Source organism: Rhinatrema bivittatum, chromosome 3 (genome assembly GCF_901001135.1).
Source record: "Rhinatrema bivittatum chromosome 3, aRhiBiv1.1, whole genome shotgun sequence".
NCBI lineage: Eukaryota > Metazoa > Chordata > Amphibia > Gymnophiona > Rhinatrematidae > Rhinatrema > Rhinatrema bivittatum.
In genome coordinates, this window is record NC_042617.1 from 529,845,280 (window position 1) to 529,871,288 (window position 26,009).

Genomic DNA, 26,009 nt, shown 5'->3' on the forward strand with positions numbered 1-26,009 from the left:
ACTCTCACCTTCCTCTGGACCTGCCAACCTCTCCTCCTTCTTTCCTCCACAGTGGAGGAAACTGCCCATCTTCTCTCCTCCTCTGAACTCGCTGCTTGTTTTCTGATCACATTCCTACCCAGCTCCCTATCTCTATTTCCTCTGTAGTCTTCCCTTCCATCTTGTCCTATCCTCAATTTATCACTTTCTACTGTAGCTTTTCCCGCTGTCATTCGACCCTCACTGGACCCTGTCTGCTCTGTTAACTTTCATCCCATCTCCCTGCTCCCTTTTGCATCCAAAGTACTCAAATGTGCTGTTCAGCTTCTCAGTCTTGACCTTCTTTCATCGCAAGCCATTCTCAATCCACTCCAGTCTGTTTTCACCCTCTATATTCTACAAAATTGGCTCTTGCCAATGTCTCCAACGACCTGTTTATAGCTAAAACCCAAAGGCTCTTCTATTGCCCCTCTTTTGAGTTGCAGAGAATAAGAAAATGGTTGACTTCCCAGTAAAGATCCCTTCTGATTGTTGATACAAGTCACCATATTTCAAAACTTGATGACGTCACGTCCGCCTTGTGCTTCACTCTGTTATCTGAATGCTGTATTGTCCTGTTTGCAAACTGTGAATAAGATAAATTATGTTTATATTGCAAAACTTGATGACGTCACGTCCGCCTTGTGCTTCACTCTGTTATCTGAATGCTGTATTGTCCTGTTTGCAAACTGTGAATAAGATAAATTATGTTTATAAGAGTCTCCCTTTTAGAGTCCCAATGTTGTCTTTCCTATAGAAACCATTTCCCTTCATAAGATATCCAAGATATGTCTTCTTGATGGGCTTTTTTTTTCGTGTGCTTTTGCAGGTTGGAGGGAAGATGGACGAAAACCGCTTTGTGGCTGTAACCAGTTCAAACGCAGCAAAGATTCACAACATGTACCCTCGGAAGGGACGCATTATTCCAGGAGCTGATGCTGATGTTGTCGTGTGGGACCCTGAAGCCACAAAGTAAAGTGAAAACGGGCACAAGCCACAACCCACCCCCCCCCCCCCCCCCACTCAAGCTAAGTGTGCCCGAGTAGTGCCAGTGGCTTTCTAGTGCTGCAGAGCACATGGGCTCCCTAGTGTCACAACATTGAAGCAGTGTCTCTTGTACAGTGCTGTCCATGGACAGAGCTTTGGCATCTGGTTCTGGTACCTCTCACGCAGCAGTAATGTGAGATGCCGTCACAGGTCACTGTTTGTGTTTCTCAGGTTATGGCTAAAGTAGCAGGACGGTAAAATGTGTCGCGATATAAATGCATAGCCAAGCCTCTGGACGGCATGTGTAGCCAGCAGCCTTCCCCCATTGCTAGCCACAGAACTAACAAACTGCCCTTACGCTTTGAACCGAGCCTCCTTAGCTTATATTCCTTGACATATGGTGCTGTAAGTGTCCTCTGCATTTTTGTGCAAGCAAATGCATCAAGGATGAATGACAGTCACCATAGACAGTCCTTCTGTCATTCTGCTTCCTGTCTTGTTGCAATCTGGGACTTGTGGGTCAGAAAGCACTGGCAGGAGGTAGAGAGAAGTGAGGTTGTTGGTAACCATAGCATTGAAGTACATATGGCAGACCTGTGATGTGATAAGGATATCAGAAAACAATTAGGGAAAGCAGGCAAAGGCATGACTCTGGGCATACTTTCTAAAATGGAAGGGGTATGTGTGACTGCAGTGGGCTTTATAGTGGGGTGTTTATGGAGGAATGAAGGGAGGGAGTGTGCACAGGGTAGGGTGGGAACATGTGGGAGGGATGGATAGGTGGGTTTGGGTGGTGGAGTTGTGTGCTTGGGGACGTATGTTTTGTGTGGGTATCTCTTACAAGCCCCTTCTTACTAGTCTTTCTCCCTCCCAGTTGTCAGCTGACTATTTTAACTCCCTTATCCAGTCCCCTCCCCTCCACCAGTCTTTCTCTCTGTCATCGAGCACAGCCTATCCAGTGACTTTCTCCCAGCCCCCTTTTCTCTCTCAAATGTCAGATCACCAGTCTGTCTCCACCTTTCCTTACTAAGCTGTCCCTCTCCATCCTCTTCCTACCATTCTCTCTCTCTTCAGCCTCTACTCGCCAATCTCTCTCCCCGCCTTTTCACTTGATCTTTCCCCCCTTCCTGGGAATATTCCCTCTTCACCCCTGCAGCCTGTTCATGGACCTCTTCCTCCAGGCCTTCCCCAATAGCCCTTGCCTGAGTGCCCTACTCTCTCTCAAGGCCCCTTCCCAAGTGCATTTCCTCCTGTGCGCCTTCCTACTTCTTGCCCTCCCTCCATAACCGCAATCCCCTTCTATTGATTTTCACCCCCTCGTATTGATGCCTTCCCTCCATGGCCCTACTACTCACTGCAGCTTTTCTCCTTCACCTTCAAGTCAGCAGGGCAGCCAGAGCACAATCAGCAGTGCCTGGAAATGCTCCTCAGGGTTATCTTGTTGCTCAACTCTGCTCGTGTGGCACAGCGGCTAATGAAGGTGTTGGCAGCAGCACACTTCCCCTCCTCCTCTTGTCGTAGCTTCATGCTCTTCCCTGCCTTCTCTCTCTCTCTCTGCTGGTTTGAGCTTCTCATAATAGTGATTAGTTGCACTGTTCCCCCTCCTTCTGTCTGCATGGTTTTGGGCTCCTTGATCTCAAGGTCTTCCTCTTCTCTTGGTGTGGGAAGCGAAGGATCAGGCTGTGGGATCAGCCAGCAGCAGACTTGGAACAGACCCCTATGATGGTCTCATGAACCTATATTTGTCCACAAATCCCAAGCTGGGAACCATTTTTATGTATTTGTAATAGGTGTGCATAAAAACCTAGACTTAAACACAGAGGCAGGTGTTTTATAAAGTATGCATGCACTCCACTTCTGATAATACTTGTGTGTGTACTTGCAATCGCCAGTTTGCTGATATCTCTACCAGTTCACCCATACCTCCACCAGTTAACCCCCAACCCTCCAACAATTCACTCTGTCACCCCCCCCCCCACCACCACCACCACTTAACCCAAACCTCCTACCCAAAAACTGCAGAAAAAAGGCAAGTGCAGTTTCACTTCCATGACTTTGTAAAAGCATATGCGCAAGTTCAGTAATGTGCATATACCACTTACAAAATAGCACCCTGTGCACATATATCTAAATCCTGCCCTGGAATGCCTCTAAACCTCCCCCTTTTATCCTCTAGTAGCATTTACATGGGACATGGCAAGTACACACATACCCATATGTTTCCAAAATAGCATCTATGCACGTTCATGCTACTTACACACGTATATGTTGATTTTACTTGCGGAAACCTTTTGAAAATTATCTCCATAATGCAGACCGAATGCTACTGTGCCTCCAAGTGGAACGTGAGAAGAGCAAATATTTGCATCTGTGACCCCAGTCCTGTTGCTGTGAACTGGATGTGTAACACTGCAACCACTGCTCTGCTACTGCAGCTTCCAGTCTGCAGTGCCTCTCAAACTATGGTGTCTAAGCTTGCCATTCTTATACCTTAGCTTTTTATGTCACTTCTAGGGTTTTATCATGGCGCTTCTGCAGTATTACCATAGCATTTGACAACATACTGTAGAATATTCAGTCTAGAGTGTCAGCAGTTGGTATCACATTTGACTCTTTTCCAAAAGGGTTATCCCTTTTTGCGCCAACTAGAGTTAGTTCATTGTTGAACATTTGGTTTAGGTTCATTGTTGCAATGTTGGTTGAAAGAAGACCAGTGTCTGTCGAGTTCAGCCGCCTTCTGAACACCTAACAGCTGTTTCTGCGTGGTAATCCATGATATGAGTGTGAAGCATTTCAAACCCTAAAAGAACATAATACCCATCGCTTCCTCTGTACACACTCACTCCCTATAAACAGGGCTCCCATTACCAGGCCTGTCTCAGTTTGCTTCCAGTATATCTCAGAAGTCAAAGTTGGGTGGCTTCTGGTCTCCCAAGGCCCAGCAGTGCTTTGATCTGATGTTTTCTGATGTGATTGATTGCCATTGTCCTTTGGCATGTCCTCACATGTTATCTGTCTGTTCCTTGCACTTTCAGGACACTATCGGCCAGCACCCAGGTACAGGGTGGAGATGTGAATTTGTACGAGAATATGCGCTGCCACGGCGTGCCACTGGTCACAATCAGCCATGGCAGGGTGGTGTATGAAAATGGTGTGTTCATGTGTGCTGAAGGGACTGGCTCCTTCTTCCCACTCAGGACTTATCCGGACTACCTGTACAAGAAGATGATCCAGAGAGAGAAGGTAAGATGGGAATGGGAGGGCGTCAGGAAGGAGGTATGAGAGAGACGAGATCTCATAGGTGGGAGAAGAGATTGTGGACAAAAACAGTTCCCTTCTCCTAAACACTCTCCCAACATCTTGCAGATGTTGGGAGAGTGTTTAGGAGAAGGGAACTGTTAGGGGTTTCAGGCGAAAGTGTGAGGAAAAAGGCAGCTTTTCTGGGTATCAGGAGAGAGTATGGAAGAAGAGAGCTTTCACTGGTTTTACAAGAATCTGGAAGAAAAGAGCCGTCCTGAGTGTATCAGGAGAGTGCTAGACAGGAACACTTCCACAGGCTTCAGGTGAGAGAGAGAGCTGGCGGGGGTGGTCCTGAATAGAATGGGTAACAGGTGATGGGTACAGGGAGATGGCAGGGAAGGGATGGCAAGTTCAGGGCATGAGGAATGGACAGCAGGGATCATCATGCTAGGAAAGATAGTTATGGGCAAAAATGATGGTGACATGAGGCCTTGCGCAGAGTGTGGAAAGATCATGGAACTGAGATGGAATGGAAGTTTGGCTGTGAAGAATTAGCTTGCACAGATCAGGCCTCTAATTACAGCTGCCATAAGTGTTTGGTAACCTATGAGCCTCGTTAGAAGCTGCATAAGATTCCATGGGAGATCTGCACCTTGCTGGGTAGGAGAAATACTGGGGGAGACTAGGTTATACAAAAAGTAGAAACTCCTATAATACTCATGATTAAAAACAGTGAGGGCCATGTTCAGCATTCTTATATGGCCAAGTTTAGCATTTAGCTGGACAAATGCTGGGATTGAAAAATCTTATTTGTATGGCCACCCCTGACATAGACTGATAAGTTTTTTTAGCAGACTGAAAACTTATCTGGCTGTGTCAGGATTGGAGCAGGGGTGGACAGGGCAGAGTGGCATTATCCAGCATTAGCCAAATAACTTTAGGACAGCCAAAGAGCAGCTAACAGTAAGATAGCTGAGTATATTCAATGGCACAAACGGACTGCTGAATAACCCGGTTAAGTTAGCGGGATACGTTTATTTGGCTAGCTTTTCTAGCCAGCCAGTGGCAGGGCAGTTTGATTTTTTTTGCATGAAGAAATCCTCTCTATGATTACGTACTGCCTGATATTCATTGTTTTTGGCTTTGCTACAAGTCATTCTCTGCATTTCATTTCATTCACTGTCTATCGACAATATAAATGGAGCTTGGTGCAAAACTATTTTTGTGAAATCCAACCTTGTTTTCGGAGCTCTCACAAGTGTGGGACCTCTTGTGAGGCAGCCTGGGCTGTGCACGTGATGGCTGCATCTCTGTGCAGAGCCCTAGAAGATAAATGTGGGGTGATATCACAGATCCTCCATGTTCTCAATAGGATACCCAGTGCCTGAGAGCCTACCTGAAGTGTCTGAATTACCAGCAAGATCTGCTCTGGATGCTCTTGCAGGCTTTTGCAGTATCTGTGCATGGAAAATGGGTGCTCTCCACGCGCCGATCCACCGCCTCGGGGCACCTGATGTAATATTTAAACGGGCTGCTGCGGTAAAAAGGAACCGCTAGGGGAAATTGTGCGCCCCTAGCACCACCTTGGCATTGGGTGCCCAGGAGAGGTGGCTGTCAGTGCGGATTAGGAAAACAGACGCTCAGTAATTGAGTGTCCAGTTTACTAACCTGACCACTGGCTACTTTATTTTTAATTTTTTTTCCCTACTCCTTTTTTCTGTTCCTCCGACTTAATATCGCCATGATATTAAGTCAGGGTGCACTTTTTTTTTTTTTTGCATCGGGGAGGGGGGCAATAGCCTCATCAACATGAATTTACATGTGATGAGCGCTATTGGCTATGCGCTGGTTAAGACGCATGTTTTGGATGGGCTAATCCCCCTTATTGCATTATGGGTTTTGGATGCGTGTCCAAGCACATGTTAAGCAGTGCGCTTGGTCGAGCGCACTATATTGCATCAGCCTGTTTGTATGCACACTTTTTCTGAGCAGGAGCAGAAAGGGAGAGAACAAGTAAAGCAAAGCATAGAAGAGAAACATTTGCAGTGATTAGACATAGGGAGCACAATTTTCATGGCCATTTACCTGAGTAAATAGCTTGGGTGAAAATTACCCTCCTCTGCTTGGTATGTGTTCTTCTAGATGAGTTTAAAAGTGGTGTTCCCTTGGGTATGTTTCGGTCGGGTGTTGAAAACCACGATCATGGTCATGATTTTCAAATGAATGCATACTTTGCTTCCTTCTCGGCCGCCCGCAAAAAATAGCAGGTGTATAGTGTGTGGCTGCTTTTTAGTTTATGGACTTTTCAGCTCCTAATTTTCAAAAGGAAACAGTGCTGCAGTGCTTGCTAAAAGTACCTATGTGCATTGCAAACAATATGGGCTATGCAAAATTGCCCCTGAAGTGTGAGTCCGAAACCAAGTACCATGCAAGGGCCTTTACCTGGTGATACCTGGAATGCAGAAATTCTTAAGAATGATATATTATTAATATATTAGGGATGTGCACTGATTTTTCTTTTCATGTCATTTTCTTGTCAGATCGTTATCTGTTAAATTTTGTTTTTAAAATATTTCGGGAGGTATTTATTTTGGGTTTCTCTAATTTCGGAGTTAGTGCGCACTAACGGGGCTTAGTGTGCACTAAAAAAAATATTACTAGTAAGTTAAAAAGTGTCAATTGGGGAGCAATTCGTTAGCTAGAGGTATGGTTCTGCATTCCCATTGGTTGTTTCCTTAGTTATTTTTGTGCTAACATCAAGTTGGTGCACACCAAAGCCCTGTAGGTACGCACTAAGGGGGTCAGTTATCATAGTGCCATAGGGCATTTTCACATGTGTTAAGGTGTTTTCGCATGCAAAAAAACTCCTTTAATGCATGCGAAAATGCCATTAACGCATGCGAAAGCACCATAAAGTTTGGTGCGATGCAAATGAGAAAAAGGGGAGGATATTGGGGTGGGAATTTTAGCCAAGTGGGCTGGGCTCACAGTTTTGTGAAGCTGTGTTGCAGGGCTTTAATGCAAAGCTGTGTGATAGGGCTTTATCATGGTTGTGATGTTTGTTGAGAGAGAGAGAGACTGACTAGCCATAATGTTCTCACACTAGATTGGTATTTATATCTCTATGGGAGGCCCATCTAGTCACTCGAGGTGAGGTTTAGGTATTAGTGTAGGGGTTAGGGGCCACTTTGACATTCAAAGTGAGACATACGAACAGAACAGTGCTCTCTTGTGAAGATTTGATGACCTTTAGAGTGAGAAAACTCACCCAAAGATGAGATTTGTGCAATGTTCTCGCAACCTAGCTTGATGGTATTAGCGCAAATCGTGATAAACTGCCTATTACCATAAAACACACCCCTTTTCCTATCGTATGCGATATTTAGTGCATTTTGATAAATCCAGGCCTAAGTCTGTAAATAGTGCGCACTAATTACAGTTTTTCTAACACGAAATACTAATTTTCACGAAATTTTCGTCAATTTTTTTTCATTTCGGGGCACTCCCAAAACAAAATGAAATAGACAATTTTGTTGCCATTGTCTTTTGTTGAAAATGAATGCACATCTCTAATATTAATGCACGTTAATATAATTAGATTTGTATGTGCTTAAAGCTACATTTCTAGATAGATTCTTCCACTGTCAAATTTCCTGTTTTGTTTCACCTTTTGATATTATTCTTAGATCTGCATGTTTTTTTTCTGATATATTTTACTTTTTTAATTTTTATTCTATTTGAACTAAAATATGTATCTTTTTATTAAGGTCCTATTTTTCAAAGTTCTCTGCAGGAATCCCACTCAAATTGCAAAATATGAACTACTAAAGTGTTCACTTGGTGAAGGAGATTTTTAAAATCTGGGAGCTGTGGCCTAATAAAATGTGCATCATATTTTATTACAGAAGGTCTAAATATGTAAAATAATAAAATACATTAGGACTTAAGTGAAAGGGATCCTTGGGAATAAGACAAAAACAAGTAGCAATTTAGCTAAGAAACAGACAAGTTAATATTTTGAAGACACGAGCTAGTGCTGTTGCTTCAAGATGTGGCTCCTGAAATGATGCTGATTTTTATTACACTTGGTGGAACTGATGATTGTTAGCATGTGTTGGTTCTGACTGGTTAAGATGTCAAAGTGTGTTCACTTGACTCTTGTGTCAGGTTAGGCTGTGAGTCTTGTGCGCTTAGTTGGATAGGTTGAGCCATCATCTTTGACTGGAAATGGAGAAAACAAAGATTATTGGAAACTCAAACACTTGGCTTCTAAAATGTCCCCAGGAGAAGTCTAGTCAGCTGTAATTGCTGGAAGCTCTGTTAAGCTTCAGCATGTTTGCCTTATGACTATCGCCCAATAATATCTGGCCTTATATCTAAAGCTAGCCTTCAGAACTTAAGAAGCTCGCAGCAATGTTTGGGCTTTGGTTCACTTTAATTTTTCATCATTTCTAAAATTTGATACCAGAATGCCTTTAGCATAGATTACTGGTATATATAATGGATTATTGCCTGCAAACCCACACAAATGCAGTGCTGTGAGCGCTTATTCAATGCCACATCTCTGCAGTTTTGCCTTAAGTAGAGCTTGTGAATTTACTGCTAGAACATCCAGCCTGCTAAGGTGATTAAATAAATAATATGTGCCACTGGTGCCTTTTTTTTCTTTTTCCTATATTAGAGTTTAAGCGTAAAGGGAGTGGACCGGACCCCTTACCTGGGAGATGTAGCAGTGGTGGTGCATGCTGGGAAAAAAGAGACAGGAAGCCCACTAGCAGATACCCCCATTCGACCTTCCACTCGACACGGGGGCATGAGGGACCTCCATGAGTCCGGCTTCAGCCTGTCCGGTAAGAGTGCCCACTGCCTGCTTCTCAGGAAATCTTGGGGGGAGAAAGAAGTAGAAGATACCATTTTGGGAACTGCAAGAAGCAGCTCTAGTGTTATCTCATACTGTCCTCTTGCCCCTCCCCTCCCCCATACTCTGCAGCATGTGCCTATGAATACATGGAATGAGGAGGGGGCGGGCTCCATTTTTATATTTACTCTGCAGATTTATTTTTTTTTTATTTACAGTGCCCCCCCAGCATTAAGTACCAACACATAGGCCTGCATTATACAACCATCCTTGACAATATTTGCAACAAAAACTTGCTAAAATTTCCATTGAGTTAATGTAGGAAATGTGTATGAGACAGCATGAATAAAGAATGGTGGCTCTTTCAATAAGTTTTTTATTCGCACTGGTCGAGAGGGAATCCATAAACAAGTAGAGAAATCACAAAATATCTACATAAGTCCCTTCCATCCTGAGTGAACAGAGAACAAAATCTTTAGAAGGTCATTTTCAGAGGGATTTCTGTGGGTAAAATAGTGCTTTACCTGGAGAGATGGCCCTTTAGAAAACTGCACGACCGACGTGCACATAAAATTACGCACTTTGTATGCCTGTACTTTTATATACATAGGGGGAGAGGCATTCCAAGGGGCTGGGGAGAGATTTCTTGATTTTCAAAAGTGTGCACATTGGTTCTGTTGGCAAAAATATGCTCACTAAATAGCAGATGAGATTGTGTGCATGTAGTTTTGCTGAGATTTTTAAATTCATTTTGAAAGTTGGTATAATTCTGCACATATTTGCCAGCTAACTGATATGTCATGTTCCCTGTACGTACCCAGATCAGTCCAGACTCCTGAATTATGCATCCCTGCCAGCAGATGGAGACAGAGACAGGGGGTGTCCTTATGGACAGTACCCTCGTTTTTACCTAAGGTGGTATCGGTATATCATGTGAATCAGACTGGAGCTTCTGGCCTTTCCTGAGATGGACTCTTCTGCACCTCATGTGAGAGAGCTTAAGCGTTTGGACGTATGCAGAGCCTTGTTGAGATATCTCAAAGTAATGAATGATTTAAGGAGGTCTGATCACCTCTTTGTTTTGTGGAGCAGTTCAAAGAGAAGTTCTTGGGCTTCTAAAGCTACTATTGCGAGATGGCTCAAGGAGATCATTGGATTGACATACATAATTAGTAGTCCGGTTCCTGAGGGTTTGTGAGCCCATTCTACGTGCTCTCAGGCAGCTTCGTAAGCAGAGGCTCAGATGGTTTCGCCACAGGAAATTTGGAAGTCGCTGCATACTTTTGCACTATCGCTTGGATGTGGGGGCTCCAGAGTCCTGGTCTTTTGGCAAGAGCGTTTTGTAAGTGGGACTCTCCAGGTCCCATCCTAAGTAGGGAGCTTTGGTACATCCCAGGAGTCTGCACTTATTTGGGTACGTATAGGGAAAAGAAAATTGGTTTTTACCTGCTAATTTTCAGTCCAGAACCCACCCAATCTGTGGAGGTGGAGAGTCATCCACTCATCCGATTTTATTCATATGCAATACAGATTTTCTTGGTATGGAATACAGACTGGCTAAAAAGTTTTTTGAAGTTTTTGAAAGGTTGTTGGCATTTTTTACTGGGTTTTATTTTTTTATTTATTTATTTTTTTAATGCTTGGGTACAGGACAATACTGAGGAACTGCAGGTGGCACATGTGATTATGTAGCAGTGTTAGTAAAACTTTCTGTCTCCATCTGCTGGCATGGATACATAACCCAGGAGTCTGGACTGATCTGTGGTACTACAGGAATGAAAATTAGCAGGTAAGAGCCCATTTTCCTTTACATAATGACCTCCTTAATGGGCAAGCATTATGTATTTTGTCTGTCAGATGTGAGTACCTCCCAATGAGGTTCAGAACGATACTTCTCGATTATACGTTTTATTCACTTCCACATGGGACATATTCTTATATTGACTATTTTTTATTGGAGAATTCCTTGGTGGGGAAAGTGAGAGAAACTGGGATAGACTGTCTAACATGGTCTGATCATGCACATATATGGATACAAAAGCAAACCATTTGGAGACTTAATGATGCACTGTTGCAGGACAAAAATGTGCTTCATGAATACTTAGATATTAATCAAAATGGGTAAATCCATCCTAGTATAGTGTGGGACGGGTAGAAGGCAGTCATCAGGGGTAAATTCATTTCATGGGCTTCTTGGGAAAAGAGTGGAGGAATTATATACACAAATTAGGCAATTGGAGATCCAGCATAAGAGAACCAGTTCATGGAGGGTATGGGTAACAAGTGGATAGGGCAAGAAAAGAGCTAGAGGGTTACCAGACGGACTCTAAGTCCATAAGCTTATGCTGCTCAAACAAAAACACTTTGAATTCAGTAATAAGTCCTCTAGGTTGTTGGTGTGTAAATTAAAAAAGAAAATGGCGCAGGCTTGGATAGAAAAACATTAGGAATAGGCAGGGGCAGCTGGTTTACACCTCTGAGATGGTAAGGGAGTGCTTTTAGGCAATTTTGTCAAGTCCTATACTCCAGTTTATTGCTTAATCAAAGGGGAGAATATTGATGGATATTTGGCAGGGATATGCCTTCCATTACTAGATTCTATACAGCAGAGGAGATTGGAGGGGGATATTTCCCAGTTGAAAATGTTTCAGGCTATTAAAGCATTGAAAGTAGATAAGACCCCAGGACTAGATAGCTTTAAGGCTAGCTTCTATAAAAAATAATTTGGAAATATTCTGGCAGACCCCTTAAAGGAGATGTTCAATGCCCTATTGGGAATGGATGAAATTGCCCCATCCATGAAAGAAGCTAGTATTGTAGTGTTGCCCAAAGAAGGGAAAAAGAGGACTAATTGCAGGTCATATAGACCCATATCTTTGCTGAATATTGATGTGAAATTGTTAGCAAAAAAGTTAGCTACTAGACTGGTGGGGGTGATTCCTGGGTTGGTGCATGCAGATCAATCGGTGTTTATCCCTGGTAGGCATATAGCTGATAATATTAGAAGGGTATTAAACTTAATTTGGGTAGCACAAAAAGATAAGTTGCCGGCAGTCTTATTGACCATTGATGCTGAAAAGCCTTTCGACCGGGTGCATTGGGAGTTCTTATGGGCAGTAATGCAGAAGGTGGGGTTGGGGAGTAATTTTTGTAAGTGGGTGAGACAGCTTTATACTGAACCTTCAGCGAGTGAATGGAGGGTACTCAGATCCATTTATTTTGGGAAGAGGGACGAGGCAAGGATGTCTAATATTGTAGAGTCACTTCAAGCATTAATGAAGGAAATTGATAAATATGGGAGAGTCTCGGGTGTTTTAAGATAAATTTTACTAAGTCCGAGGTTTTGAAAATAACAATTCCAGATAGGGAGATTGAGTCCATCTGGAGGCAGTTCCCTCTTAGGTGGGCAGCTCAAGTGGTTAGATATCTGGGTATTTATCTATGCATAGGCATCAGTTGCTAGGGTTGAATTATGGTCTCCTATTGAAGAAAATATATAAGGATTTGATCTGGAATAATGAGCTCATCTCATGGTTGGGAAGAGTGGCAGTGCTGAAAATGAATGCACTAGCTCATCTTTTCTTTTTCAGATGCTGCCAATTGAAGTGCCAAAGGAGATTATAAATCAAATTCAGAAGAAATTTTTGGGTTTTATTTGGAGGCATTGACCCGACCCCCCCCCAAGAGTTATGACATACTCTCTATTGGGCCCAAAGGGATGGATGGCTTGGGAGTACCTCAAATAGACATATTATGCAGCATTTCAACTGTGAGCGTTTGTGGAGTGGCATCAGAGAGCGATTGTCAAACAGTGGGTGGACATAGAAAAGCAGCATAGGTCACCACTGAGTGCATATCCTTGGGTGGAGAAAAAATTTCAAAGGCCTGGGAAGATTTATAATCCACTTGTTAGGTATACTCAACGGATATGGGATAAGTATTCTAAATAGTTGACTTCATGGAGGAGAGTATCTCCTCTTATGCCTGTCTGCTATAATAGGGGGTTTATGCTGGGTATTCAAGGAGGGGTCTCTCAGAAGGGGATAATGGTTCATGGGCAAATGGTTTCAGAGGGAAATGTGTTAAGTTTTGATGGTTTGAGGGGTCAGATCCAAGTCTTCAGTTCGGACTTGTATGCATTTTTTCAATTGCGACTCTACCTCATTCATGAAATTGGACAAAATTATTTAGGGATGATGGCTACTGAGATGGAAATGCTTTTTCAAAGAATACTAGATTGAAGGGCTTGACGTCTCGGGTGTGTAAAATACTACTTGGTAAACCTAATATAAAACTATGCCATGAGAAAGTGTGGGAAATAGATTTGTAAGTAGAGGTGGATATTAAGAAATGGGAAGAAATAAGAACAATGGTGGTAAAATCTCCATCAGTGCATTTGGTGGAGAATACCATAAAAGTGATTTAAGGATGATAGGTTACATAAGCTATACAATAAAGGGTCCAGGGTTCAGTAAATGCTGAAGGGGGTGTGGGCTGGAGGGCACAATGGGACACACATGGGATTGTGTGGTAATAGTACCTTTCTGGAAAGAAATTCAGAAGTTTGTCCAGACAGTAACATGGATTCAATTGGGTTGGGATCCCCTGGTGTTTCTTTCTAGTGTAGCCCCTGCAGGAGCCCAGTATGAAATAAATCAGTTGGCATCTCAATACTGAATGCAGCTAGATGTACTATTGCTACCAATTGGAATTGGAATTAGAAAACCCAGGCTGAGAGCATTTAAGGCTATTTGGAATCTATATGAAAAGTGGTGGTCTTAGGGGGTGGGGGGGGTGGGGGGGGGGGGCTAGGGGTGATTTGGGGGGATTAAAGGAAATGCAGGTACACCCCAGGGTTCTGAAGGAACTCAGAAATGAAATTTCAGACCTATTAGTAAAAATTTGTAACCTATCATTAAAATCATCCATTGTACCTGAAAACTGGAGGGTGGCCAATGTAACCCCAATATTTAAAAAGGGCTCCAGGGGCGATCCTAGAAACTATAGACCAGTGAGCCTGACTTCAGTGCCAGGAAAAATAGTGGAAACTATTCTCAAGATCAAAATTATAGAGCACCTAGAAAGACATGGTTTAATGGAACACAGTCAACATGGATTTACCCAAGGGAAGTCTTGCCTCACAAATCTGCTTCACTTTTTTGAAGGGGGTTAATAAAGATGAACCGGTAGATGTAGTGTATTTGGATTTTCAGAATGCATTTGACAAAGTTCCTCATTAGAGGCTTCTAAGAAAAGTAAAAAGCCGTGGGATAGGTGGCGATGTCCTTTCGTGGATTACAAACTGGTTAAAAGACAGGAAACAGAGAATAGGATTAAAAGGACAATTTTCTCAGTGGAAAAGGGTAAACAGTGGAGTGCCTCAGGGATCTGTACTTGGACCAGTGCTTTTCATTATATTTATAAATGATCTGGAAAGGAATATGATGAGTGAGGTAATCAAATTTGCAAATGATACAAAATTATTCAGAGTAGTTAAATCACAGATTGTGATAAATTGCAGGATGACCTTGTGAGACTGGAAAATTGGGCATCCATATGGCAGATGAACTTTAATGTGGATAGGTTCAAGGTGATGCATATAGGGAAAAATAACCCATGCTGTAGTTACATGATGTTAGGTTCCATATTAGGAGCTACCACCCAGGAAAGAGTTGTAGATGTCATAGTGGATAATACATTGAAACCGTCGGCTCAGTGTGCTGCGGCAGTCAAAAAAGCAAACAATGTTAGGAATTATTAAGAAAGTAATGGTAAATAAAACAGAAAATGTCATAATGCCTCTGTATCGCTCCATGGTGAGATCACACCTTGAATACTGTGTACAATTCTGGTCGCCGCATCTCAAGAAGACATAGTTGTGATGGAGAAGGTGCAGAGAAGGGTGACCAAAATGATAAAGGGGATGGAACAGCTCCCCTTTGAGGAAAGACAAAAGAGATTAGGGCTGTTCAGCTTGGAGAAGAAGCGACTGAGGTGGGATATGATAGAGGTCTTTAAAATCATGAGAGGTCTAGAATGGGTAAATGTGAATCAGTTATTTACTCTTTCAGATAATAGGACTAGGGAGCACTCCATGAAGTTAGCATGTAGCACATTTAAAACTAATCGGAGAAAATTCTTTTTCACTCAATGCACAATTAAACTCTGGAATTTGTTGCCAGGGGATGTGGTTAGTGTAGTTAGTGTAGCTGGGTTTAAAAAAGATTTGCATAAGTTTTTGGAGGAAAAGTGCTATTAATCAAGTTGACTTAGAAAATAGCCACTGCTATTAATTGCATCAGTATCATGAGATATACTTAGTTTTTGGGTACTTGCCAGGTACTCGTAGCCTGGATTGGCCAATGTTGTAAACAAGATGCTGGGCTTGATGGACCCTTAGTCTGACCCAGTATGGCAGTTTCTTATGTAAGTTATTTTATTGCTGTCAATACTATTATATGAAATCTGTATGAGGGACGAGTCCACCCTAGTGTTGCTGCTGATGTTGTATTTGACGATGCAAATGGTTATATTTTACTGAGTTCTCAAAATATGAAAAAAAAAATATTGAACAGAACCAGACCCGGGTCTGATCTCTGAGGCACTCCACTGATGAGTCCCACCCTTTAGCGAGGACTCCATTTAACACTACTCTGTCACTCAATCAGTTTTTATCACAGTTGATTTACCACCACCTTAGGACCCACTCTTAGACTTCTCAACTTATTTATGAGCTTCCTTTGTGAAACATTGTGGCTCCTGGTCTGAAAACGTAGAACACAGAATCATAGAAATGTGGCGGCAGAAAAGACCATATGGTCTATCTAGTCTGCCTTTCTGCCCAACTAGTCTGCCTTTTGGTTACCCCTCAAAAGGAATTGATATGATTTACTGGAGATGATCTTCATCTTTCCCTCTTCCCTTTTTTTCTGTCTCTGTGGATGGTAATCTCTGCTTCCTGATTGTTTTGGCCTATAACCTTGGGGTCACCTTTGATGCCTCTCTTTCTCCTTCTCTATGCACATCCAAAACACTGCCAGAGCATGTCTGTTCTTCCTCTACAACATTGATAAAATGCATCCTTTCCTTTCTGAGCATGCTACCAAAACACAGATCTCTTATCACCTCCTGCTTAGACTACTGCATTTAATATTTGGGTACTTACCAGGAACGTGTGCCGGGATTGGCCACTGTTGGACACAGGATGCTGGGCTTGATGGACCCCTTGGTCTGACCCAGTATGGCATTTCTTATGTTTTAACTTGCTCTTTGTGGGCCTCCCACTAAACTGACTTTCTCCATTGCAATCTGTTCAAAATTCAGCAGCACTTCTTATTTTCTTGTGTTGCTATGGCCATGTAACTTCTCTTCTCAAGTCGTCTCCATTGGCTTCCAGTCCACTTCCACATATGGTTTAAGCTTCTTTAATTGCCTGCAAATGCATTCACTCTGCAACTCCGCATCTACTCTTTTCTCTCACCTATACCTTTCCTCATGAAGTTTTTTTCATTGGGAAAATTGCTCTTATCTATGCCCTTCTCCACTGCTAATCCTGACTGTGCTTTTCAACTTGCTGTGCCCATATAGATTTCCTGAGTCAATGAGTTATGCTCTCTCTCTCTGGCCATATTCAAATCCAATTTAAAAACTCACCCTTTTGAAGCTGCTTGTAAATCCTAAGCACTTCTCTACAATAAATGTGCTTCCCACAGACTCTTGTATGTTAGTCCCTGCTCCATGGAGTTTATCTAGTCAGGACAATCTCTTATGTACATCTATACAGCACTGTGGATCTCTAGTAGCATTTTAGAAATAATAAATAGTCGTAGCCGTTTAACCATGCTGCCTTGGATCCTGTAACCTGCTAGATTCATGATACGCTATCATTTCCTTTAATAAGAAACTGCATTTATTTACCCACTATAGAGGTCAAACTGACTTGTAGTTACCAACCCCCATCTCTATTTCCACTCTTATGAAGAGGGACAATATCTGCCCATCTCCAATGTTCTGGAATCCTTCTTCTCTCCAAAGAGTTGCTGAACAGAGCTGTCGGTGGAGCTGCAAGAAGCTCCCTAAGCTTATCCTAGAAAGTATCCTGTCTGGCCCTTTGTCTTGTCCACTTTCAGTCGTCTTAGTTCCAAGCAAACCTTTTTCTCTGAAAACAGAGTGGTATCTACCGATTTACAGTACAGACTTGTCAAGGCCTTCTCCAAGCCTCTTTTTCAGTGGACACTGAACAAAATGTATGTACAGTATTTTTTTTTTTTATTCCTCGTCAACTTTGATACATTCTTCCCTTACACCTCTGATTTACAGTCCCACCCTTTGCACTTCCTCCTTTCATCAGCATATCTAAAAAGAGTCCTCACTCTGCTTTACTGCCTTAGCGGCTTTTTAACTCCATTTGCAGCTTTACTTTCCTGACTAACTTCCCTGTTTCTCTCAGCCTTTTTAGATACATTTCTTTGTCCTCCTTTGAGATCCTTTATACCTTGTGAATCCTAATCTCTTTGCCCTTATCTTTTTAACAACCTGTTTTGAAAAATCATATTGATCTCTTTTTATTGGGAATAAAATTTGGTGTGATTTACGAATGGGATAGAGACCCCCAACAAACATGGCATACCAGGGCCAGATCTGTTTATTTACTTACATACAGACATATTTAAAGCAAATATAGGGGCTTGTATTTATCAAATTACAAAAACGCAAGTTATTGCATTATGATAAATAGGCCTGCCTCAGTTTCATACTGGGAGGGTAATTTTCTTAAGGATTTCTGCAGGTAAAGCAGTCCTTTACATGGAAAATGGCCTTTTACAAAATTGCCTGCAGAGTATGTGCGTAAACGCATGTGCTTATGTCATGATCACATGTAAGTTTACCAAGACTATCTAGAGGCATTCCTGGGGGTAGAGTTTGGGATGGATTTGGACTTACACACACACACAATTTTCTATTTTAAAAAGTATGTGGGTAAAATTTTCCCCCAAAAAAATCTGTGCATGTTTTTGGTAGGCTTAAGTGTGTAGGTAAATTTGATGGGATAATTTTCAAAGCGGACTAAATGCATGCATGTCCACTCTGAAAACCAGAGTAACTTATGAGCGTATTTACCAGCTAATTTGAGTGATGCTACAAAATTACCCCCTTACTGGAAAAATGTTGATCCCAACATAGGATCCTGTTTCCTAAAGCTGAAGACAGAGAATGAATGTCTTCGGAGGTTTAATGTGTCCTATCAAGAGAACCAGCATTTTTCCATTAATTCAGTAAGCTTTCTGTATCAATTATATTATTAAAATTCCATTTCTTAGCGTGTAGCAGATGGACTCAGAACAAGTGGGTATAGTGTGCTCGTGCTAGCAGTTGGAGACGGATCTGACGTCAGCACGGGTACATAAACCCCCACAGGAAGTGAAGCAACTTAGTAATTTCCGTCTCCAAAGCAGTTTGGAGTGCTTGCACGCTCGCTGAGCGTGTTTTCCAATACTACTTTCTACTTTCTAAATTTCTAAGAAGATACCAGAAGACGAGCCCCACACTCCTGCGGTGATACCCTCGGGTCCCTCCCCCAGTTGAGTTTCCCCGAGGTGATTTCCGTGATCCCTTGGAGGTCTACGCCTCGGTCCGGTGGCCAAATCGCGGCAGGGATCTAGCCCCTGAGTGAGAAGGGCTCGGGCGTGGCTGAGAGGCGCCTCGGTCCCGATCCGTTCGCGGTGAGGACTTAGCCCCGAGCGAGATGAGTTCGGCGGCTTAGAGGCAGCGGGTGCACTTCCTCGAGCGCGGCTGTGAAGGTATTCCCCCTCTCCCCCCGCAGCCGGAGACCGCCCGGGTTACAGCCGGGAAGCGCCGAAGATCAGGTAAGGCGTACATCTCTTACTTTTTGGTCTCCGAGGTACGAGGATCGGCGGCGTTGCCTGCATGCGGCACGCCGTGGAGGTCGCCATTTTGTCTGCCTTGTTCAGGTATTGAGCGCACACGGATAGGATAGGCGCCTGTTGATAGGCGCACAACGCAGCGTATATATTACTAAGCGTACGTTATTGAGCTTTAGCGGCGTCTATTGTTGAGCGCATACTCTTGGGCGTCTATTGTTAAGCGCATATTATTGAGCGCATATTATTGAGCGCATATTGCTGAGCGCATATTGCTGAGCGCATATTATTGGCAGCATACGGTATAAGCGCCGGCGCACTGCATTCGCAAGACGCGATGGAGCATTTAAGCGCCCCGGCGTCTCCAGAGGCGGCACCTCCTGATTCCGGCGTAAAAGCTCTAGGCCTCTGCTCAGCATGCCATCTTAGAGCCACACAGAGCGAGGAAGCAGACTCCCTTTGTGCCCAATGTGAAGAGGCCGTGGGAGCTTCGGGCCAGGGCCGGTCTCAACCGAGGTTTACCAACAGTTCCTCAGGGGCCACCCCGGAGCTAGCGGTCCGTCCTGAACAGCCAGGCATCCCGGGGGACCTGGTACCCCGACGGCTAGAGACCGCTTCCATTTCCTGGGTGGACTTATTTAAGGGGATCCACGCCTTTGTACAGATGCAGTCAGCTTCCCGTCCAGGCCCTGCTGCCCCGGCTGCCTCTGCCCCTGGACCTTTTCGTCCTTACCGTGGGCACCTGCCACCAGGCAGTCCGGCTCATGGGGATCCTGATGTCTCGGAGGACGAGTCCGGCCTCCCCGAGGAGGGGGAACTTCCCTCGGGGATAGAGCCATATCGAACCATGAGGCGGTTCTTTCCCAAGGAAGATCTCTCTGACCTGGTTTCTCAGTGCCTGACAGAGTTGGCTATTCCTGGCCCCAGCACCATGGGGGGCATCCAATCAGAACCCCCTGCTGGAGGGTCTTCATCTGACGGCCCACCATTTCCCCTTCCTGCAAGCGGCACAACAGCTAATCGATTTGGAGTGGAATGCGCCGGAGGCCTCATTCAAAGGGGGTCGGGCCCTGTCTGGCATGTACCCCCTGGACCCGGCAATCAAGGACATGCTGGCGTGCCCTAAGGTGGATGCTCATGACCGATGCCTGGACGCCATCCTGAAACAAACCTTTGAGGTGGCAGCTATGTCTCTGCAGATCGCAACTTGCTGCACAGTGGTGACGCGTTCCTGTTTGTCACAGGCCAGGAACAATGCCCCGGCAGCGGACATGGAGTCGGCTCTCTCGTTCCTTACGGATGCCGCCTCCGACCTAGTCCGTATGACAGCCAAGGGGGTATCATCCTCAGTAGCAGCCAGGAGGCAGCTCTGGATATGGAACTGGTCAGCCGATGCTCCTTCTAAGACACGCCTCACCAGAATGCCCTTCAAGGGTTCTCTTCTGTTCGGCAGCGACCTAGACAAACTGGCCAGCACATGGGGCGCCTCTCCATTACCCCGACTGCTGGAAGACAGGTCAAAGAGGAACCAGCGCACCTTTCCGAGGCCATCCAGAGGTAGAAGCTCCCAACACTTCACTCCCTATAGGAGTCGCTACCAGGCACCTCGTCCTCAGGCCAGGAACCAGTCCTTTCGGACTAAGCAGCACAAGAGGGGAGCCGGCTTGGGTTCAGGTCCCGGCCGCACCTCACAATGAGAATCAGCCGATCCATCTGGGGGACGAAGCCATAGGGGGCAGGTTAACCCTCTTCTACCCCAGATGGGTCGAGATTACGTCGGACCAGTGGGTCCTCGCCATCATCCGAGAGGGGTATTATCTGGACTTCCATCACATCCCTCCGGACAGGTTTGTGGAATCTCCGTGTCCAATCCACAAGAAGGCGGCATTGGAAGCTACCCTGGCGAGGCTCATGTCCTTGAAAGCCATAATCCCAGTACCTGCATGGGAAATGGATTCTGGGCATTATTCCATTTATTTCATGGTACCCAAGAAAGAGGGCACTTTCCGACCCGTCTTGGACCTCAAGTCAGTCAACCGATACTTAAAGGTCCCGAGGTTTCGCATGGAAACTCTGCGCTCAGTCAAGACCGCAGTACAGCCAGGGGAATTCCTCACGGCCTTAGACTTGTCGGAAGCCTACCTGCATATCCCGATCCATCAGGATCATCAGCGCTACCTACGCTTCAAGGTTCTGGAATGGCACTTCCAATTCCGGGCTTTGCCCTTCGGTTTAGCCACGGCGCCGCGGACCTTCACCAAGGTGATCGTAGTGGTAGCAGCAGCGCTCAGACGGGAAGAAATCCTTGTCCATCCCTACCTAGACGATTGGCTGATCAGGGCGAAATCACGAGAGGAGAGCCATCAGGCAACCAACAGAGTGATCTCCCTTCTGGAAAGCCTGGGATGGGTAGTCAACCTAAACAAGAGGTGCCTACAGCCTTCCCAATCACTGGAATACCTGGGAGTCTGGTTCGACCCCCAGGCAGACAAAGTCAGCCTAACCACCAAGAGAAGGTTAAAACTCCAGACTCGTCTACGGTCCTTGATGGGAGCCAGCCGGCCCATAGCTTGGGATTACCTGCAGGTTCTCGGTCTCATGGCATCCACCCTGGAAGTGGTACCATGGGCGCGGGCCCATATGAGACCACTGCAACACTCCCTCCTCTCTCGATGGAGCCCACGCTTCCGGAATTACTCCGTGCATCTACCTCTACCCGCCAGAGTGCGGACCCAGCTACGGTGGTGGTTGCAGTCCGACCACACGAGCCGGGGGTCGAAGATTGCCTCCCCCACGTGGACCCTGCTCACCACAGATGCCAGCCTGAGTGGATGGGGAGCACACTGCGAAGAGCTCACCGCCCAAGGGCGGTGGAACAGAGAAGAGTTGGGGTAGAACATCAACCGCCTAGAGGCACGGGCAGTCCGGTTAGCCTGCCTGTGATTTGCTCACAGACTGCGGAACAGAGCAGTCAGAGTGATGTCCGACAACGCCACCACGGTGGCATACATCAACCGACAGGGCAGAACCAGAAGCCAGCAGGTGTCCCTAGAGATAGCCCCGCTGATGGCTTCGGCAGAGGCGAATCTCCAGGACATCTCCGCCATCCAGATTGCCGGAAGGGACAACACCATGGCAGACTTCCTCAGCAGGGAAAGCCTAAATCCTTTAGAATGGCAGCTGTCCCCCACAGCCTTCCAGATGATTGTGGATCAGTGGGGGACTCCGGATATGGACCTACTAGCGGACAGGTCCAATGCTCAAGTACCCAGATACTTCAGCTGCAAGCGGGATCCGTTCTCTCACAGGATCGACGCCCTGGTTCAGCCATGGCCTCCAGGGACCCTGCTATATGCCTTTCCTCCGAGGCCCCTGCTGGGCGCCCTTATACACAAGATTCAGAGGCACAGAGGCCTAGTTCTTCTAGTGGCACCAGACTGGCCAAGAAGACCCTGGTACGCGGACATGAGAAGACTACTGACAGGGGAGCCCCTTCCCCTGCCTCCTCTCAGGGACCTGCTACGTCAAGGTCCCATCCTCCACGAGGATCCGGCTCAATTCTCTCTTACGGTCTGGCCATTGAGAGGGCTAGACTGAAGAAAAGAGGTTACTCGGAGCCGGTGATAGATACACTCCTCCGAGCCCGCAAGTTTTCCACATCCCTCACCTACATAAGGATCTGGAGAGTATTTGAAGCCTGGTGCAACACTCATGGCGCTAATCCACATGCGGCCACGATCCCTATTGTTCTGGATTTCCTGCAGGATGGGCTTCAGAAGGGTCTCTCTCTCTAAGCTCCATTAAGGTTCAGGTGGCTGCGCTGTCTTGCTACGGTCCCAGGAGGGATGGCAAGACCATTGCCACGCACCCAGATGTGTCCCGCTTCCTGAAAGCAGTCAAGCACATTCGTCCACCACTGAAGTGGCCAGTGCCCCTGTGGAACCTCAACATAGTTTTGGATTTCCTCGCGGGATCCACCTTCAGACCCCTCCGGGGCCTGTCTCTCCGTTCTCTAACTTTGAAGATGGTGTTCTTGCTGGCCGTGTGTTCAACACGCCGCATCTCGGAGCTACAAGCGCTGTCCTGCCATGATCCCTTTCTCAGAATCACTCCTGAGGCAATACATTTTCGCACGGTTCCCTCCTTCTTACCCAAAGTAGTCTCACAGTTTCACCTCAACCAAACCATATCCTTGCCTACCACGGAAGGTTTGCAGAAGTCGGAAGAAGGGCGCTTGCTCCGCCATCTCGACATCAGCAGATTGCTGTCCAGATACCTGGAAATGACAGAAGCAATACGTAAGACGGGACCATCTGTTCGTCCTTCACAGCGGGAAGAAGCAAGGGGAGGCGGCCTCTCGGCCCACAATCGCCCGCTGGATCAAAGAAGTTATCAGAGCGGCCTACGTAGAGTCCGGGAAGTCACTGCCTCTACAGGTCAAGGCTCATTCTACCAGAGCGCAGGCGGCCTCTTGGGCAGAATCTAGGATGCTGTCGCCCGCAGAGATATGTAAGGCGGCGACGTGGTCCTCCCTCCATACCTTCTCCGGATTTTACCGTCTGGACGTCCAGGCCAGGGAGGACACAGCATTTGCGAGGGCAGTCCTACGCGGTCCTCAGGCAGCCTCCCACCCAGTCCGGGAGTAGCTTTTGTACAACCCACTTGTTCTGAGTCCATCTGCTACACGCTAGGAAATATAGAGATTACCTACCTGATAATCTCCTTTTCCTTAGTGTATGCAGATGGACTCAGCATCCCGCCCGGCTACCGGTATACATGGGTTTCTCCGATTCAAGGTAAGGCATATCATTTCTTACACAAGAGCATCCACTGTACCAGGTGTCAACGCCTTCCGGTTGGGAATGCTGGGGGTCTCCAGCTACTATCAATCGGTCAGGGGAATCCTGTTTAATTAATTAATTGATCGGTCAGTACACATATATCCATAACAGCTTTTGCAAGGAAGATTACTAAGTTGCTTCACTTCCTATGGGGGTATATGTACCCGTGCTGACGTCAGATCCGTCTCCAACTGCTAGCACGAGCACACTATACCCACTTGTTCTGAGTCCATCTGCATACACTAAGGAAAAGGAGATTATCAGGTAAGTAATCTCTACATTTTCTACCTCAAAATATTAGGAAAAGTACTTTCACAATGTCATCTCATTGAATATTTAGTAGTACACAAAATATTGACTTCCAAAAGGGCAGCAGTTAATTTTATCTTATCTTCTTTGAACCAATCAAAGATGATGACTTAAATCTGAAGTTATACACATGCACAAATATAGATATATATTTATATATGGAATATCGCTGCTTTGAGTTACATGCAGGTGTTTTCTTTTCTCTTGAGTTATGAAAGACTGTTGATCCCAAATAATGGAGTAACAAGTCCACAGTTTAGTCTTTAACAATTGGAACAGAAGCCTTATGTAACGCATGATGATTTTTAAAAAAATTTATATTTGTGAAGTTTAACTGAGAGGTAGGCAAAAGTCTGTTAATACTGTATTGAAAGGATGTACATACTCAAAATATGCAGATCCTTTTTGTAAAAATGTGTGATAAGTGAGTGCACAGCTGCTTTCATTTAGAAAGGAGGACTGAAGAACAGGCTGAAGTATCAAATTAAGTTCAGGGAAAATTAAAATATTCCTGGGAAGAAATCTGTTAGGAGGCACATGAGATCATCCTGCAGATGCTGCAGATTGTCAAGCAAAGAAGTTTTCAAAGGAGGTTTTTAAAAAAAAATAAATCATTTTTTAGGAAAAGCACCAGGTCTAGATAGAATTCCAAATGAGTTATCAATATTTAGGACATACTATGAACCATTCACCTACTAAATATTTATTTGTAGCTTTCAGTAAGAAGCTCTGCCTCATTCCTTGACTCAAGAGTTCCTATCTGTCTTTCTTAAACCTGAGGGTGAAGGCTGTCTGTATATAAACTAATATTGCTACCCTGCATATAGAGGCAAACGACCGTGCTATTCTGCACATCCGAGCCCGGTATGAGGTCATTTAAATGCTAAAAAAAACTATCTTTGGTCAATATTGATTTTGGATTGTTAGGTATTTGAGTCTTTTTTTCACATTACCTGTATATAAACTCATACAGACTGAAGCCACTCCTAAACGCACATAAAGAACGTGTCTACTTTGTTTCATGCACAAATATACATACGTTGAAGGAGCAGTCTAGGGGTGTCCTAGGGTAGAGCAAACAATTATGCATCTAAGTTGCTAATTTATAAAACACTTAACGCACATACATTTGGCAACTTACTGAAGTACTTTTACACCAGCTAATTATCTGGCTTAATTGATATTAGACTTATTTATTGTGTATCATTGGCTGGGTGGGAAGTCTGGATTTTATTTATTTAACACTTTTTCTATACCGACCTTCATGGTAGAGACCATATCAGGTCGGTTCACATCGAATAGGGGAACTGAACCAAGAACAGTAACCAAAACAAAAGGTTGAACATGAAAAAGCAAAGTTACATTTAACAGGGAAATTAAACTTGGAGGCATAGACTGCTGGAAGGAAGGAAAGGCTAGAGATAGCGGAGAAATTATTAGTATAAACAGAGCAGTCAGGAGGCTCTTATTCTGGGCTTAGGGGTAAAATGGAAATCCATTGCTCCTAAAGGAAGTTCTGTCGACTATTGTGTGTCATGGGTATCTGAGAAGGCTTGGCGGAAAAGCCAGGTCTTAAGTTTTTTCTTGAATGTTGGTAGGCAGGGCTCCATTCTGAGGTCAGCTGGGATGTTGTTCCAGATAGTTGGGCCTGCTGTTGAAAAGGATCGGTCTTTAGTTGAGATGAGGCGTATGGCTTTTGTAGGTGGGGTCTGTAGGGTTCCTTTATATATTTCTCTAGTCGGTCTGTTGGTGAGGTGGAGATTGAGGGGGAATTCGAGGTCCAGATGCAAGTGATTGTAGATGACTTTGTGGATTAAAGTGAGAGATTTGTGGAGGATTCTGTACTTCACTGGGAGCCAGTGTAGGTTACGTAGG

The 26,009-nt window shown here is 44.9% G+C and overlaps 1 protein-coding gene across 2 annotated transcripts in view; it reads left to right on the forward strand.

Annotated features, from left to right (window-relative positions):
* DPYSL5 (dihydropyrimidinase like 5) overlaps positions 1-26,009 on the forward strand; it is a 159,981-nt gene that overhangs the window by 105,826 nt on the left and 28,146 nt on the right. For both annotated transcript variants that reach the window (XM_029596282.1, XM_029596284.1), the window contains exons 9-11: positions 848-990; positions 4,041-4,248; positions 8,927-9,095. In XM_029596282.1, the coding sequence (XP_029452142.1) occupies positions 848-990; positions 4,041-4,248; positions 8,927-9,095 (520 nt within the window). The remainder of the gene's footprint in view (positions 1-847; positions 991-4,040; positions 4,249-8,926; positions 9,096-26,009) is intronic.